Raw genomic sequence first — 19,152 nt, forward strand, 5'->3', positions numbered from 1 at the left:
TTTGCCCATCATACATACAGCATGTCTAATAAATATATCTCATAGAAAATAATAGTACCAAACTCTGAGAACCATCTGGTTTAATCTCATCACCTCAACAAATAATAGTAAAATAGTTTATTATTTTATAGAGAACTAGAAGAGAAGAGTTGGGAGTTTCCAAACATGAAGAAATGACACTTGTTTAAGGAGATTGGTTTTACATACTGTATACAGCTACTGAATTATTGCATTGTACACTATTAATATATATAATTTTGTACCAATTAAAAATAAATACCAAAAACAATATAAAGTCAACTTTCCAAATTCATAAAATGGCAGCAAACAAACACAATAGTAAGTACTTTCAAGAATAACATCAGGAAATTAACCCACTTGCCTAATATGCTAGCAAGGGCAGATTTTTTTTTGCGTTGTCAAAAATCAAATGTGTTTCAAACCAACTCACCTTCCTCCTCTCTCCATTGATTCCTCTCCACTGCTCAGATCGCTTCACTATATAACTTAGCTCCTGGTTGGAAATTTCCAGATCATATGGCATAAAGAACTTGACTTCTTCACTGTGGATGCGCTGAAATGCATCTGATATCCATGAATCATTGTGCAACCTAAAAACAAAATTATTTGTTAACTGTCCTTCTTTTCTCTAATAATGTTTACTGTATTATGCCCAAGAGTTAAGTAATAGCTATTTCTCTTATTTTACTTAGCTCTTTTTCTCCTGATCCCTTTTTTCAGAATACATTTGTTGATAAAATTCCAGAAATTATGCAATGATTTCCTCAACTAAATAGTATAACCCAATAATACCAATCTGAGAGAGGAGGTGACACTATTTCATATAAATCTACTAATCTGGATTTTTTTATACCTGAGTAATATTGATAGAAAATTAATTGACAAATATTTAGCCATTAATTTGGATTATGAATATCCAAATTAGATCAAATCAGAGGAATTCCTCTTAAGAAATTTAAATTTGGTTCATTCTTCCTCCTTAAGTTACTTTGGTGCCTCTGTAGAGAAACTCCCTTGGACCAATTCAGTCTGCACAAAGCTATTGTTTCTGTTGGATGACAAATGGGCCAACTTGCTGAAGGACCTAACCTGATGATCTGCTCATTTAGTGTTTATTCTACTTTTCAAAATAAATTCAAATACTAATTAAGAAGAGTATTGTTTCATTAACTTATGATACCAATAAAATGACAGTATTTTATCAAAAATTAATGTTTTTAACAAAATAATTTATATTTTGATATTGCTAAGTAATAATTAGATAAATATTATAGACATTAATTAAGTCAATGCTTTTAACTTTTCCACTAAATACAACTAAAGGCAGAGAAGAGAACACATGTATTTTACCCTTGTTTCTCAGCATTTATTCTAATATAATGTTTTGATTCTCAAAATTTTGAGTAAAATTGAAATGTCAGTTAAACATCATCTTCATCTTGTGAATTAATGTACATTTGGTTCATCAAGTATTTCTGGAACTAGTTTAACACAGAATTGTGCTTCTGATAGTCCCTAAGCCACAGCACTACTCATTACATGGCAGTGTCAATATATTACCCTTTTGAGAAGTAAGAAACATCCAACATATAGAATTGGACTCTCAAGATACTTAGACATCCCATAGAAGTGCCTCCCCCACATTTAAAGTGGAAACTGGAAGTATTTTATATCAATGATTAGGAAAATTATATGAGTTTTTTTTAATTTTAAGTAGTCTAGATAATTAATAATAGAATGTACTGATTTCCCATAATAATGGCAGTCAGTTTCACATTTGCTGTGTTAGTTGACCTTACTTTGTACAAGACATTTAGCTTACCTTCAGTAACAGGGAAAGAATTTAAACTCAGACCAAACACCAAGTTCACTTCATTCTCTCATGCTGACCCTTCGCTTACTAACAAATATAAACTCTACCTCTCTCTCAATTCTTTCCAAAATAATGAAATAAATGTTTTTACATAACCACAGAATAATATCTTCCATTTGTCTCTTTTTTTCCTGAGTATTGTGTATTCATCACAATGAAAATAAAAACAAAACTGCCACTCAGCTTAACTGATGGCCCAAGACAGGCCATATGGCCTGCTGCCATCTTGCAATGCAACTACTGTTCTAATGGCGCTTTGAGATTCTAGGTCTGCTGTTTGAATGATTTACTAGTTGCCTTGTTAAACAAGAACTAGTCTTTACCATTCTCTTAAGCTTGTTTAATGTAACATTCATCTTTTGTTTTAATGGTGGTAAGATTTAATGTAAGATTAAATTACTGTCAATTTGCTTCCATAAACATTTTCTATATGAAGATTTTAAGTGCAGGATTATCAACAATGCAATTAACTTTGAATTAATTAGGAATCACAGTTCTGTTTCTACTGGCTTCTGTTCCTTTTGCCCAGAAAACTGTCTATCTTTTTTATTTTTCCTTCATTCTGTGTGAAAGAATAATTATGTGAACATCGAAGCATGGAACTGCAGGACAGTAAACAAATGTTTTAAGATAGAAGAAACTGGCACATTGAAAATGGAAAAACGTACAAAGATTAATTGCATTGTACTTTTGTTTAAACATTTTTTCTTGTCATTTTGGGTGGCATTTTCCAGTGAAAAGCTCCATGATAGGTTGATAATTAGTCAATTTACCAACCGTTACTGGTTTTCAATATCTTTAACAACTCAATAAAACCAGTTAGTACAAGCAAGGAGTTAACTTTCTGTGACTGGTTAAGCAAAAGTAGAAATAATAAGTGAAACAGTACAAATTCTGAAATAATTTTACTAATACAATCAGTCCAGAAATATGATGTCTATCCAAAAGTGAATGACCTTATGGAAAGCAGGATATTTTATTGTACATATTGTGCAATATTGTACATATTTTTATTTTATTGTACATATTGTACATCTTTTTAACTTCCACTTCTTTGGATCTGTTTAGAAAACTGAAGAGCCTGACAGAATTGTAGGTGAGTTTCTGAAAAAAAAAAAAGTAAAAATACTTCCAATTTTATAAACTGTGTGTTGTTGATATTGATGAGAGAGAGAGAGTAATAAATGGCATATGCAACATTACAGTTATTCAAAAAATACTTAGTTTAAGCTTTTCATGAGAATGAAAATTATGAAAGTTCATTATTCTCAACTATGTCAGAAATAACACATATATACATTTTAAACACATTTTACTGCTGTTTTGGAAATGTATATGTGAATATATCAAATTGAATTATTTAAAATTAAAGATTTGGATCATATTGAATGAAAAAAGAATAAAAGCAAAAATGGGAAAATTTTAATAATCAGTGAATCTAAGGACATACAAATTAATCGCATGATTCTTACAATTTTTATGTTAGTTATTTTTAATAAAAAGCTAAAATTTTATACTTGATGGAAATGTATATCATAATATAGGAGCTTTTACAAATCTGAATTTCTTTTAATTATACAACTATTCAATATGTCTGAAAATTTTATATTTTTTAATTTTATATTTTTAAATTATTTCCTCAAAATGTAATTAAAAGAAAAACTACATTCCACCTGTCCAGAAAGCCTTAGGCATTATTGTTTCTAGAAATAGGTCACATATGATGCCACAGGTTCTGATGATGGCCAATGAAACACAGCAATTTACAATGTCCTCTGCCCTGTGTCCTACATTTGCAGCAATTCACTGCTTGGTGAGTGGCAGAAGCTATTATGTTTGGTTCACATCTGAATGTGGGTCATTTACGGAAACCTAGTATATGACATTTCTTTTAAAGCTAAAAAGGACAAGTGTGAACATTTAGCTAATACACTCTTTTAAGGGTCATGAATGGACAGAATTTATAGCTTTAAATAGTTCTAAATGCAAACATACACATGAAGAAGAAGAAAGAAGCATAATTACTTATTTGCAACTCCAAAACTTACAAGTGAATTTGGCAGTGGGACTTTCCATATAGTTGCTATGCTTTTGATTAAGGAGGAAAACTACTATTTACTGGTATAATCACATTAGAATGATGCAATAATGCAGGCATAGTTCTGAACATACAACAGTTAAACAGTCAAACTTCTTTTGACATAACCAGCATATGCTTGCTGAAATTCAATCTTAGGTTTTTATGTACTGAAATCCATATGTTCTTTAACAGAGTTGTTGAAAACTTTAAATGAAGTGAATGAAATGAAAGTGTTTTATACATGCAGGCATTTTCTGTGCATTAAAACCTTTGACTTCTCATCATGTTGTTTACTAGTGACTATAATCCAAGTGGCTTTGGTTTGATATAAAATTAAACAGAATAAAATGGAAATATAAATGAAAAAAAGAAGAAAGAGAATAAAGAAGGCAAAAAGGAAGAATCATTTAGAAAAGTGAGCACACAGTGGGACATGGTTACACATTCTCTCCCTTTCCTTTTCCTGGGACAGAGGTCAACACCCTTCAATTTGTGAGCAGTCTCAAGTGTGTGAGGCGTGAGTCAGCCTCTTCATTCACCCTCATTAAACTGTCACTCAGGAAACACATACACATGCATCTGCTGTGTAACAGGTGCTGGGAACACCAAGGGTGGTCACAATCAGAACGGGAGGGGTAAGGTTAGGATTCCAGGGAGGAGCTTTGGGGACAAAGTGATGAGGAGTGCGCCGAGTGTCATGATGATGTCATGTGAGGAAGGCAGACCTGGGTCCACAGAGCTCATGTTGTTGAAATCAACAAGGAGCTATAACGTGGATTGAAGACCAGAAGGGATTTTTTTTTGTTCAGAATGAGGAAAGTGACCGTGAAGAAAGTAGACTGAAAGGAGAAAGAGGGGACATGAGTGGACTCATTGGGAGGTGAAAGAGTAAGTTGGGAGAGATGAGGGGACATTGGACAACAAAAGTAGCTTTAAGGACGGAACTAGAAAAAATTCAAGAGTTAAGGCCTTTCCAGAATCTGCACGTGGCAGGTACAGGTGGTAAGAGGGGAAGAATTAGTGAGCAGCTGCCATCTTTCTTTTCTTCTTTCCTCCCTTCCCTCCCTCCTCCTTCATCTCTGTCCCTTCCTCTCTCTTCACTACTCTCTTTCTTCAGAATCATATGAATGATCTTAGCAGTCAGCGAGATAGGGAACCATGGGTGAGGAAGTGATCTGGGAGACAGCCTTTCTTTTTAAAATGTCCATTTAAAGGTTCTTTTGGATTATGTATGGAGCTGCCAAAGTTAACTGAATTTTCTAAATTTTTGCCCTGAATCTTTCAACTTTCAATTAGTTAAATTTTAAAACAAAACAAAGATACCAAAGTCATAATGCAGTTGGAAATATACTAAGTAAATTTATTTAGCATAAATTATAATATACTAATAATAAATATATTTAGTATAAATTATAATATACTAAATACATTTATTCTTAAGGAGCAGGTATCCTTTGTTACTCTCATATTGACAATAAAATCAATAAAAGCAACTAACATTAATATTTATTGAGTAAGCCCCTGCAATACATATTTTACTTATATATGTGTGTACATATTTAATACATATTTTATATGTATTATTTAATACATAAAATATTTATTTATTATTATTTATTTTTTAAAGATTTATTTTATTTATTTGAAAGGTAGAGTTACAGAGAAAGAGAGGGAGACACAGAAAGATCTTCCATCTGGTTCACTCCCCAGGTGGCTGTAACAGGTGGGGCTGGGCCGGGGGAAACTAGGAGCCAGGAGTTTTATCCACATCTCCCACATGGGTGCAGGGTCCAAGGACTTGGGCCATCCTCTGTTGTTTTCCCAGGTGCCTTAGCAGGGAGCTGAATCGGAAGTAGAGCAGTAAGGGCTCAAACTGGTGTCCATATGGAATGCCAGCATTACAGGTGGCAACTTATCCTGTTATGTCACAATGCCAGCGCCAAGACTAATTTTATTATGCACATAAAGAAGCAGAGTTGAAGGGGTAAAACCATTGCCTAAGGACTATACAGTTGGTAAGGGACAGAACTAAGCTTCAAGCCAAGTCTACCTACATCCAGGCCAGGAATGGAGCCATTATATCTCATATATTCATTAGGGGAAAGATGATTATCTTCTTCACAATCTTGATCATTTTTAAATGTACATTTAAGTGATACTAAGAATATTCACATTGTTGTGCAACAGTCGCTAGAGCTGCATATCTCAGAACTCTGAAACTCTAGCCAGCAAACACCAGTTCACCTTCCTGCTATTGCCCCAGTCTTGATGACCATGTATCTACTTTTTGTTTCTATGATTTTGACTACTTCAGATACTTCATATGAGTGAACGCATGCAGATTTTGTCTGGCTCATTTCATCAAGCGTAATGTCCTTGACACTCATTGATGTTGTTGCACATGACAGGATCTTCTCCCTTTGTAAAGCTGCAGAATATTCCATTGTATGTTGTACCACATTTTCTTTATCCATTCATCTGTTGATGAACATGCAGGTTGGTTTCACCACTTGGCTATCAGGAAAAAAGGTACCAGGAACCTAAGTGTGCAAATTTACCTTAGACATCCTCCTTTTAATTATTTTATATATATAAAGATATGGATTTCCATATGATATTTAGTAATTATGTGTTTAACTTTTTAAAGAATGTGTACATGGCTTTCCATAATGGCTGCTTCTTATCCATTTGCAACCACAAGGCACAAGAGTGACAACCCCTCTGCATCTTTGTTACTTTCTGTTCTTTGGACAGTGGTGACACTGCTTAGTGGTAACTGATATCTTATTATCGTTGATCTGTATTTCTTTAGTAATTACTGCTGTTGAGGATCTTTTCTTGTGCTACTTTTGTATCTCCTTCAGAGAAAAGCCGAGTGGTGTAGCACTTGAGATGCCACTGGGGATGCCTGCCTCTCTTATCAGTGTCTGAGTTTGAGCACCAGTGCTACTCCAGTTCGAGCTTTCTGTAACACACTCCCTGGAAGGTGGCAGGTGCTGACTCAAATCGTTGGATACGTGCCACCCACACAGAACTGAAATGCTTTTCCAGCTCCTGGTTTTGGCTTGGCCCAGCATTGGCTACGTGGCAATTGCAGGAATGAACCAAAACATGGGAGATTCTCTCTCTCTCTCTCTCTCTCTCAATCTCTCAATCTCTATCTATCTCTCTCTCTCTCTCTCAATCTCTCTCTGCCTTTCAAATAGAATAAATAAGGTATCATTTTTAGAGAAACATCTATTCAAGTTCTTTGCCCATTTTTTTTTAATTTATTTTTTTTTTTATTTTTGACAGGCAGAGTGGATAGTGAGAGAGAGACAGAGAGAAAGGTCTTCCTTTTGCCGTTGGTTCACCCTCCAATGGCCGCCACGGTAGCGCGCTGCGGCCGGCGCACCGCGCTGATCCGATGGCAGGAGCCAGGTGCTTATCCTGGTCTCCCATGGGGTGCAGGGCCCAAGGACTTGGGCCATCCTCCACTGCACTCCCTGGCCACAGCAGAGAGCTGGCCTGGAAGAGGGGCAACCGGGACAGGATCGGTGCCCCGACCGGGACTAGAACCCGGTGTGCCGGCGCCGCAAGGCGGAGGATTAGCCTAGTGAGCCGCGGCGCCGGCCTCTTTGCCCATTTTTGAATAGGGACATTTGTTCACTATTGAATAATAGGAATTCCTCATTTATTCTGGATATTAACCTTTCATCATATACATGAATTTCAATTTTTCCTATTCTGTAGACTACCTCTTTATTATACTCTCCTTGGACAGGCAAAAATGTGTAACTTTGAGGTAGCCCAATTTGATATTTTGGGTATTTTTTAAAGATTTATTTATTTTACTTGAAAGTCAGAGTGATACAGAGAGAAAAGGAGAGGCAGAGAGAGAGAAGGAGAGAGGTCTTCCATCTGCTGGTTCACTCCCCAGATGGCGGCAACGGCCGGAGCTGCACCGATCTGAACCCAGGAGCCAGGAGCTTCCTCCAGGTCTCCCACATGGGTGCAGGGGTCCAAGGACCTGGGCCATCTTCCACTGCTTTTCCAGGCCATAGCAGAGAGCTGGATCAGAAATGGAGCAGCTGGGACCCAAACCATCGTCTGAATGGGATGCCGACACTGCGGGCAGCAGCTTTACCCTCCACGCCACCATGCTGGCCCCTATTTTGGATATTTTTATCTGTACTTTTTAATGTAGCTAATAAATCATTGCTAAGAACAATGTCATTAAGTGTGAAAGCCTTCTATGTGATTCCCATTATGGACATTCATATAGTATATGATGGAATAATTTTGAACCTAGACTTGGCAATTCTGAGAGTATTGTGGAAGCTAATAGTGTATCAATCAGGTTTAGGATTCTAGTCTTTCTTTTAAATAAATTTTATTTACTTTATTTTTATTTATTTGAAAGGCAGAGAGATAGGGACAGGTAGACAGATTGATAGACAGGGACAGAGACAAGCAAACCGAGCTCTAATCCACTCCCCAAATACCCACAACAGCCGGGGTTGGACCAGATTGAAGCCAAGAGTCCAGAACTCCATCTGGGTCTTCCACCCAGATGACAGGCACCCAAGTACTTGGGTCATCACCTGCTATGTCTCAAAATCTACATCAGCAGGAAGCTGGATTAGAAGCAAAGCAGGGACTCAGATTCTGGCTCTCTGATGTGTGATGCAGACATCCTAAGGCACCACAGGTGCCTGCTCCAGGATTCTATTCTTTTGAGGGCCCCAAGAATCAGCTCATATCTGTTACCTCTTTGAGGGTGCTGACTCATTAGACTGTGTAGGTTTTTCTGTCTTAGGATCTGCCCCAGAGAAACTCATCCTGTAAAGAGAAAGTGAATCAGAACTATGGTGGCACTTTCTCAAACTGAACTTATCTGTGAGGTCTTAGCTCCCTGGAAAGCACAGTAATGGTAAGAGGTCCTTGTCTTAGGATCAATGTCAATGGCAAAGAAAGCTACTAGGTAAACACTGACCCTGGACTGCAGGCTGAGGCACCTCCTGTCATTGCACAGTTGTAAAATGTCAGCTCCTCTGCAAGTGTGCCCAAGATCACTTAGGAACCCATCTGTGGTTTTGAGCATCTAAGCATGCCTCATATTAACCTACTTAACAGATCATTAAGGAGGAAAGACTACTTGGGGAGGAAGAGAGAGGATGGAGGTTGGGGGTAGTAGAAGTAAGATTTGGAAATCCCGAGTTAGAGCTGAAAATTGTCAAGAAGGGAATCAAAGTGCATTCCGCATCTATGATATGCTTATCTCTTTCCATGGTTCTCTGGATATTTTTACATGTATTAACTAAACATTTTGCATTTCCCCTGCTATGTGCATCATTCTGGTACTTTTTAACTTTTCCTTCCACATTTCACTGTATTTGTTTAAGTTAGCTGTTGCCAAAAAAAGTCAAACTAAAACCTATTCACTTTGATAAGTCAAATCAAACACACATGAGGGTCATATGTACATCTTTTTGGCATATATTCACTATATTACAGCTTAAAGTTCGAAGTGAGAAACATTTCATGACAAGTATCATTTCAACATACAGCCTATAAGTTTCATTTTATTTGGAAGTAGGAAGGGTATCTTCATCACATGAGCATTTAATTTATTTCAATTAAATAAATATAATTCAACAAGTACTTGCTGTGTTCCATTATTTTCAGGCACTTTCTTTAGTACAGAGGAAATAAGAATGAATTATAGAGCCAAAAATATACGTGCTTTAGTCACCAGTTCAAGAACTTCATGCTATTTCACTACATTATTTATTTTTCATTCTGGCTTGATTACCTACATAACATTCAAATACATGGTACAGAGAATTCAACATACTATTTTCATGCACACATGAGCCTCCTTAGTTTGTGGCAAAAAAAACAAAATAGTTGTTCAGTTTGTTTGCTCAGTTGTTTTGGTGATAAAAATGGTGAGAATTCTTCAGGTGGGGTTTAAGAAATTATGCAAAATACAGAGAGAAATGGGTGGATGGGGAGCAGGTTACAATGATCCAGACAGTTTAACTATCATATTCACATATTTACATGAAAGCAGGAAAGAAAACTTCTCATCAAAATGACCTAAAATAAACCCAAACCAGGGATTTGGATTACGCCAACTAGACAATCTGGACCCTATCACTCTATCTGGGTAAATACATCTTCTTGACACCCCACTTGCCATTGGCAAAACTCACATGCCCAGTTTCCCATCTTCTTTGCGTTAAAGTAGAAGTTCAGTAGATTATTTTTTTTTTCATCCTATAGGTATCGGAAGTAAGCTAATTTACCAGAAGACAGTTCATCAAATGACCGATTAACTATTTAGACAATAAAGATCACGTCAAGCAATGTCCAACTTATCTCTGATCTAGCTATAGGTGGGCAGAAATGGGGTGGAAACAGAGCATGCTATAAGCTAAAGAACAAGTGGAAGGAGAGCCAGCCTATAGCACAGATTCAATTTTCTGTGGGGTAGGGGGAAGACACTGCAGGGCTTTCAGCAAATGGGCATTAGTGGCTGTATCTGGACCCTCAGCAATGAGCCATTTTCATTGCAATCACTTGGTTTCCTGGAGCTTACACCTAAAGTAGCTGGGTCCTTGAAATGGATCTATGGCTATGCAGGTTTCTCAAAATGTGTCTATTTCTGTCCACCAATGAGTAGAATGATTATAAACCACGTGACAACACCAGGGGATGAAGATTGTTTAGCTCTATGTTAGTTGCATGAATTTTAGAGTTGCTCCTTCTACATGGTAAATAATATTTTGGCTTTACTAAAAACACTGTAGAGAAGATTGATTCAGAAAGTGGAGAATCTTTGATTATCTCATACATATTCCCTAGACAATGAATATGCTCATAATATCCTCATCAAAACCTGTCTTTAAATTATTTTAATCTAAATTAATTTTCCTAAGTAATAAATGACAGCAGCTCAAACTTATAAGGCTATTTGGAACTATTAAGTCAATGATTAAGAAGACATAAGCACCCCCAAAAACTAATTAACTTGAGTACCAGTCTTTTAGATTTGTGTACAGCTTCCAGGAATATAGGAGCTTAAACAAATCTAATTGACATTTAAAGTGTGATTTCACATTCTCTGCATAATACAAAGAAATATGTAAGCAGCCTGTAGATCTTTCATACCATTCAGATAAAGGATTTAGAATTAAATTATCCATAAGGTATCTGTGGAGGCTTTCTTTGAAAGGAATGTTGCAAAGTCAGACATCCCAAGAGTCATGAATGGACCACACAGCCTCTCCCTTAGGCCAATACCTACATATGTTAATTTATAAAACTTTGGCCAAGAGACACATTTTGTAAAAAGAATCTAAACAAAAATAAGCTCACGTTTCTCATCACAATAAAAACACAAAATGATAAATTAAAATTACTTGAAATAAAATCCAGTAGGATAAAATAGCAAGACAATTCTTACCAAAAGATAATGACAACTTAAATAACAGAGCAGTAAAATAGATCTTCACACTTCTTACATAAAAACTTCTGCATGGTTTCTGATAAATATTTTAAATAAAAAATTAAACTTTATAAAAATAGAAGTAAATAGTTTTAAAATTCTGGAAGGAGAAAATATTTTTTTAAATGTGGGTTATTTGAATAAGTCATAAAATGTTAAAAAGAACTACTACATGTGGATTTTGAATATCCATATTTAAAAACAAAAGATAAATTTTAAAGTTAATTAGAAAATAGAAAAAAATATCTGTTATGATATGACAAAAGGGTTAGTACTGTCATGCATATAAAATTTACATAGCTGAGAATGAAAAGCATTTGAATATTCTGTACAGAGAAAAGCAAAAAGACACCTAAAAGTACACAAAACATTGCACTGTACACCATAAAACAAATTGGATGCTAATCAAAAATTTTAAAAAAGGTCAATTCACAAAGATAAAGTGCAAAAGAAATAATACACACATTAAGAATATTTTGTAACTGATAACCAAAGGCATGCACGTTTAGAAAAAGAATAACATTCTATTTCTTTTATTAGATTACAAAAGGGTAATACATGGGGTAAAAACAGTTTGATAAGTTCCTTCAGGTAATGCCATAGAAGTACAAGAACGTACAAGTTTTCTAGAAAGCAATTTTGCAATAGTTATCAACTGTCTTAGAAACATCCCACCCATTGGACTAGTATTTCTGGGTCTTGAGGCTTCAGTTCAAAAGTAATTTCATATGTGGACAAGGTCTTGTGCCTGAAGATGTTTATAGAATTATTTATATGATACACTAAAATGTAGAATAACCTATTGTCCAGCAATAAAGAAATGTTTAAATAAACATAAAATATCCACATAGTTGGTAAAATATATAATAATTGTCATATAATATAGATTAAAATCAATATATTTGCCGCTATTTGCTGAAATGGTGGGATTGAATTTCAACTTTGTAAAAATAAATATATTTGAAAAATAATTGAACAAATTTTAATGCTCTGTCTAGATGGTGAAATTATTAGTGTCTTCTGGCTTACTTGTTAACTTTTGCAGTTTCAATTTTTGCCCAAATGATACATCTTCTTTCTAGAATAAGGAATTATAAAGAAAATTAATGCATTTCTGAAACTATAAAACCAGGCCCAAATAATTATACTCATCTCAACAGCTTCCTTGCACAAGGCAACAATGTACATTTCTACAGGAATTCTGGAAAGTGACATTATTTCTAGCAGAAATCCTTCAGCAAAAATTACTCAGGCTCTTGGAGGAATGAGAGCCAATCTGCCAACCTCAACAGGGTCCAATCTCAAGCTTGCGTAGCTAGTTGCCATGTGAAATTTCTGGTGCCCATAGTTAGACAAAATTCTCTATTGACAGCCAACACAGCAGAGTTGGTCTCCATTAATTCTCTCATAATGCTAGCAATGTCATCATCACTGTATTAATAATATGGATTCAGGGCCCAGCAAGACTCAGGGTTGTTAATTCAACATTTTCTTTAAGGACTCCAACTAATATTTTGTTTAAGGATACCAACCTAAATCAGTCTGCATAAATCTACATTGGCATTTTTCACCATGATGAATTCTTACAACTTCTATGTCTCTTTCACTATTGTTATGCCAATGTAAAAGCAAACAAACAGACACCTTACTTTGTTGACCTGCTGTGGATAGTGTTTGCTGCACAAAAGAACTGGGCTGCCAGCATCCCACCATTCCAGAGAAAGATATTTTGTAAACAGCAGCAAGAAGTGAATATTCAACTGACATGTTGGAGTGACTTTATTAATTTTATGGAAAATACAGATATAGTCACTGTGGAAGATTACTCTATCATTACCCAGAGGAGTGGTACATGCAGCTGTATCTACAATACAAGCAAACTCTGCTTGGGGTAACTGAGCATGCCCAGTTCTGACAGGGCAGGTGAAGTGCGGAGGACAGACATTGGACACTAGTTTGAGACACTGCACAACACTTTTTATTTCCCCTGAACTTTTCCAGGACAGTTCTCTACCACATTTTGATAGTCCTTCAATCTTTGCATTCCCTTAACCGTTTCTCCATCCACTACTGAGCTACCTACTTCTGCTATCCTATCCACATGATCCTGTAAGAATTTTTCTGTTCTTTTTAGAGCAAATATCCAATTGCTTCAGGTAGCAAAAGACTAAATCTTAATTAATTAGTGCATGAATCCTATGCTCCCTTTTTCATACTTTACAAGCAACCTAGATAATAAAAATGTAGATCTAAGACCATGAATAACATGGGTTTAAATAGTCATTTTATTTTAAGTGAGAAGAAATGTATTTATGTGGAAATAAATAATACACAATATTTTCCGGTAATATTTTAATCTTATAGCAGTCTTTAAACTACACAAATGCCATTTTATTTCTTTAAATCTTATGGGAAACTCCTGTCACTTTAAATAATAGATTTATTATTCATGTGCAGTCTTTTATAAAATCTACACATGTGTTATTTTTACCATGTTGTACAAGAAAATGTCTAAAATCTAGCAAGTGAACAACCTTGCCTGGGGTCACACAAGTTAGTATCCAAATGGAAACTGAATTATGGGGGAAGACTCCCTTCCCTTCCCCAGGAAAATAAGACGACATACAGTGCTTGTGACATGTTCATATGTAAACCAAGCCTATGTCTAAGCAATAAATATCCCCTAGAGAATGAGGCAGTTTGATTAAATCCATGTAAGAAACCCAGGGGCTGCATCAGAGAATCATCTGTCTACTGAAGGAAGACTTGAGCATTGAGTTCACCTCCCATTTCACGGGAGATAATAATGACTGTTACCTGCAAACTCCTCCAGCACCGTGCAGCAAACCTCCAGGCGCTGGATTCACCTTCACCTTCACCTCTTTCCCAGTCACATCAACAGTCAAGATCTGTTTCTGAAGTCCAAGCTTAACTTCACCTGTGCTCTGTCTGATGTCTTCAGAGACCTCATTCAATTACCCTCTCTTATTTAGATATTCTCAGTATTGCCTTGCTCTTTAGAATTTTCATCTTTGCAAAGGAATACATTCCTATTATACCCATATATTAAAACCATTCTTTTTTTTATTTTTTTATTTTTTTTTATTTTTGACAGGCAGAGTGGACAGTGAGAGAGAGACAGAGAGAAAGGTCTTCCTTTGCCGTTGGTTCACCCTCCAATGGCCGCCGCGGTAGGCGCGCTGTGGCCGGCACACCGCGCTGATCCGATGGCAGGAGCCAGGTGCTTCTCCTGGTCTCCCATGGGGTGCAGGGCCCAAGCACTTGGGCTATCCTCTACTGCACTCCCTGGCCACAGCAGAGAGCTGGCCTGGAAGAGGGGCAACCGGGATAGGATCGGTGCCCTGACCGGGACTAGAACCCGGTGTGCCGGCGCCGCAAGGCGGAGGATTAGCCTAGTGAGCCGCGGCGCCAGCTAAAACCATTCTTTTAAACACATCTTTTTATAAATTACTTTCCATTTTTTTTAACTTCTATTTATTTTAACTTCTATTTTTTTTAACTTCTATAAATTTCCAAAGTACAGCTTATGGATTACAATGGCTTTCCCCTCCATAACTTCCCTCCCACCCACAACCCTCCCCTTTCCCGCTCCCTCTCCCCTTCCATTCACATCAAGATTCATTTTCAATTCTCTTTATATATAGAAGATCAGTTTAGTATATATTAAGTATAGATTTCAACAGTTTGCACCCACACAGAAACAAAAAGTGTAAATATTGTTTGAGTACTAGTTATAGCGTTAAATCACAATGTACAGCACATTAAGGACAGAGATCCTATATGAGGAGTAAGTGCACAGTGACTCCTGTTGTTGACTTTACAAATTGACACTCTTGTTTATGCCAACAGTAATCTCCCTATGCTCCAGTCATGAGTTTCCAAGGCTATGGAAGTCTTTTGAGTTCACCGACTCTTATCTTATTCTGACAGGGTCATAGTCAAAGTGGAAGTTCTCTCCTCCCTTCAGAGAAAGCTACCTCCTTCTTTGATGACCTGTTCTTTCCACTGGGATCTCACTTGCAGAGATCTTTCATTTAGGTCATTTTTTTTTTTGACAGAGTGTCTTGGCTTTCCATGCCTGAAATACTCTCATGGGCTTTTCAGCCGGATCCGAACGCCTTAAGGGCTGATTCTGAGGCCAGAGTGCTGTTTAGGACATCTGCTATTCTATGAGTCTGCTGTGTATCCCGCTTTCCATGTTGGATAGTTCTCTCCCTTTTTTATTCTATCAGTTAGTATTTTCAGACACTAGTCTTATTTATGTGATCCCTTTGACTCTTGGTCCTATCATTATGATCAATTGTGAACAGAAATTGATCAAATGGACTAGTGAGATGGCATTGGTACATGTCACCTTGATGGGATTGTATTGGAATCCCCTGGTATGTTTCTAACTCTACCATTTGGGGCAAGTCAGCTTGAGCATGTCCCAAATTGTACATCTCTTCCCTCTCTTATTCCCACTCTTATATTTAACAGGGATCACTTTTCAGTTAAGTTTCAATGCTTAAGAATAACTGTGTGTTAATTACAGAATTAAACCAATAGTATTAAGTAGAACAAACAAAAAAATACTAAGAGGGATAACGTATTAAAACATTATGCTGGGCCGGTGCCATGGCTCAATAGGCTAATCCTCCACCTTGCAGCACCGGCACACTGGGTTCTAGTCCTGGTCGGGGCGCTGGATTCTGTCCCGATTGCCCCTCTTCCAGGCCAGCTCTCTGCTGTGGCCAGGGAGTGCAGTGGAGGATGGCCCAAGTGCTTGGGCCCTGCACCCCATGGGAGACCAGGAGAAGCACCTGGCTCCTGCCTTTGGATCAGCACGGTGCACCGGCAGCAGTGCACTGGCTGCGGCAGCCATTGGAGGGTGAATCAATGGCAAAGGAAGACCTTTCTCTCTGTCTCTCTGTCTCTCACTGTCCACTCTGCCTGTTAAAAAAAAATTATGCTGAGTGAAATAAGCCAGTCCCAAAGGGACAAATATTATATGTCATATGTTCTCCCTGATTGGTGACAACTAACCGAGCACCAAAAAGGAAACCTGTTAAAGTGAAATGGACACTATGAGAAACAGTGACTTGATCAGCCCTTGCCCTGACTGTTGACTGTTGAAATTACTTTCCATTCACAACATAGTTCTGTGAAAAAAAAAAAGGTAGAAGGTACTGACTCTACGTGCTCATTCCTTGCTCAGATAGGTTACATCAATTTAGCCTATTCCCTGCAAGGTAATCAAACTCAAGGCTACTCAAGTCCAAAGAGCATATTGATAACCTTGAGCTCTTTACACTCATTTCTTCAACCTCTTATTCCATAAATTCCCTTATGAATATCAAAGATATCTCAAGGTCAACATGAATAGAAACTTAACTCATCACCTATCTCCTGTAAACATTTACTTTTCATTTCACACCTATCTCTGAAAGTGCTTTAGTCACCCCTCCTTTCCAGCCAACTCCAAAACCAGATTATGCTAAATACTACTCCTTCATCTTCAGACAACATCCACCCACAAGTTCTATTCTGTCCCTGAACTACTTCATAAATATACTCCGACTTTCTCTTTCTGGTGTCATTCTGATTAGCTAAGGTTTATGACACTCCTCATCTAGAGGTCAATTCCTGCTTCTATTATTGCTGCTGTTGAATTCACTTTCTTTTCTATTGGCACTGTGGTCTTTCTACGTTGAAATTATTTTAAATCCTCCAATGCTTTCATTTTATCTGATATTCAAGTCAACTATCATCTGGTCCTTGGCTACAATTCCAACTTCATCTTGTTCAACTGCTATTTCTCCCTACTCTATATACTAGCCATATCAAAACACTTTTGATTTGCCAGATGTTGTGTAGTATTTCTCAAGGCTCTATGGTTTTATGAATCTCCTTCCTTTTGCCTGCAAACGTGTTTGGTTTGTGTTTCTTCTGGCTAAATCATTACAGCATCAAAGATGACTCAAGAGTAATATTTCCACTGAAGTCTGGTTACTGCCTCACTTCTTCAAACCTGTGCTGCAGAGCCTTTTCTCGATCCTTCCAGACAACCTGTGTTGATTTTCTCCTAGCCTAGCACTTAAAAAAACTGTGGTAAGAACATCTAACTTGAGAGGTTTCTATTATTTTGATTAATATAAAAAGAATAGCTTTCGTATATTCCATAGGTATACTTCCAAGAAGACAATGCTTACCTCTCTCTTCTCCCAACATCCCTCCCTCTCTTCTCTTATTCCATAAGTTTTTACAAAGATGTAATTTTAATCTACTCTATGTTCACAGGCTTAATTCACACATAATCATAATATACAACAAAAGTAGAAAACCATAGTTCTACAGAAGTATATACAAAGGCTAAAAATGACAATCATATTATAAAATGTCCATTTCATTCATATATATTTCTTGTAATCTGTATTAACTGCCACATATTGGAGAAAACATACAATATTTGTCTTTTTGAGACTGGCTTATTTCACTAAGCATAATTGTTTCCACTTGCATCCGTTTTGTTGCAAAAGACAGAATTCTATTCTTTTATATGTCTGAGTAGTATTCTGTAGTGTATTTATACCACATTTTCTTTATCCAGTCATCAGTTGATAGACATCTTGGTTGGTTCCATACCTTAGCTATTGTGAATTGAGCTGTAATAAAAATGGGGTGCAAATACCTCTTTCATATGCTGATTTCAATTTGTTCAGGTAAATTCTCAAGAGTTGGATGGCCTGGTCATATGGTAAAATTTTTTTCAGATTTCTGAGGAATCTCTATACTGTCTTCCATAAAAGTTGTGCTGTCTTACATTCCCACCAAGAATGGATTAGAGTACCTTTAGCTCACATCCCTGCCAGCATTTATTGATTTTTGATTTTTGGGTGAGTGTTTTAACAATTTTAAGTGCGTGGTACAATACTGTTATCCATACACATAATCTTGTACAGCAGACCTCTAAGACTTAATCATCTTACACAGTAAAACTGTATTACAGTTTAAAGGCCATCCAACATCTCCTCCTCCCTTTGGCCCTTGGAAATCACCATTCCACTCTGTTTATGAGCTGATACTTTTGATACATCACCTAAATGGAATTATGAAGTATTTATCCTTCTGTGACTGGCTTATTTCACTTAATATAAGGTCCTCAAGTAACTACATTACCATATATTTCAAGATTTTTTTCTGTTGTTGGCTGAATAATATTCTTACATATATATGTATATTAGAACAATATTCTAATACACACACACAATGCTACCCATTCATCCATTAATGAGTATATATTTGGAGGGTTTCCACATATTGGCTTTAATGAATTAGTGAATAATGCTTCAATGAACATGAGAATACTAATATTGCTTTGAAATCCTATTTTAATTCTTTTGGGTAAATACACAGAAATTTGATTGCTGGATTATATGACAATGCCACAGAAATTAAAACAGAATGGTTCTGGCACAAAGATAGATGTGAATGAATGGAGCAGACTATAGTCAAAATTCCTCATATATACTGTCATTTGATCCTCAATAAGGGTGCTAAAAATATAAAAATACATGACAGGGAAAGTATAGTCTATTCAACAAATAGAATTAGGAAACTGGTAACCATATGTAAAAACAAACAAACAAACAAACAAAAAACAACTAAAATTGGAACCTTACCTTG

General features: G+C 36.5%; 1 protein-coding gene across 1 annotated transcript in view; it reads right to left on the bottom strand.

Annotated features, from left to right (window-relative positions):
• Positions 1–19,152, bottom strand: part of LOC133756402 (uncharacterized) — a 304,699-nt gene that overhangs the window by 72,279 nt on the left and 213,268 nt on the right. Inside the window, exon 22 of the mRNA XM_062187100.1 lies at positions 452–611. Within this exon, the coding sequence (XP_062043084.1) occupies positions 452–611 (160 nt within the window). The remainder of the gene's footprint in view (positions 1–451; positions 612–19,152) is intronic.

The sequence above is a fragment of the Lepus europaeus genome, chromosome 3 (genome assembly GCF_033115175.1).
Source record: "Lepus europaeus isolate LE1 chromosome 3, mLepTim1.pri, whole genome shotgun sequence".
NCBI lineage: Eukaryota > Metazoa > Chordata > Mammalia > Lagomorpha > Leporidae > Lepus > Lepus europaeus.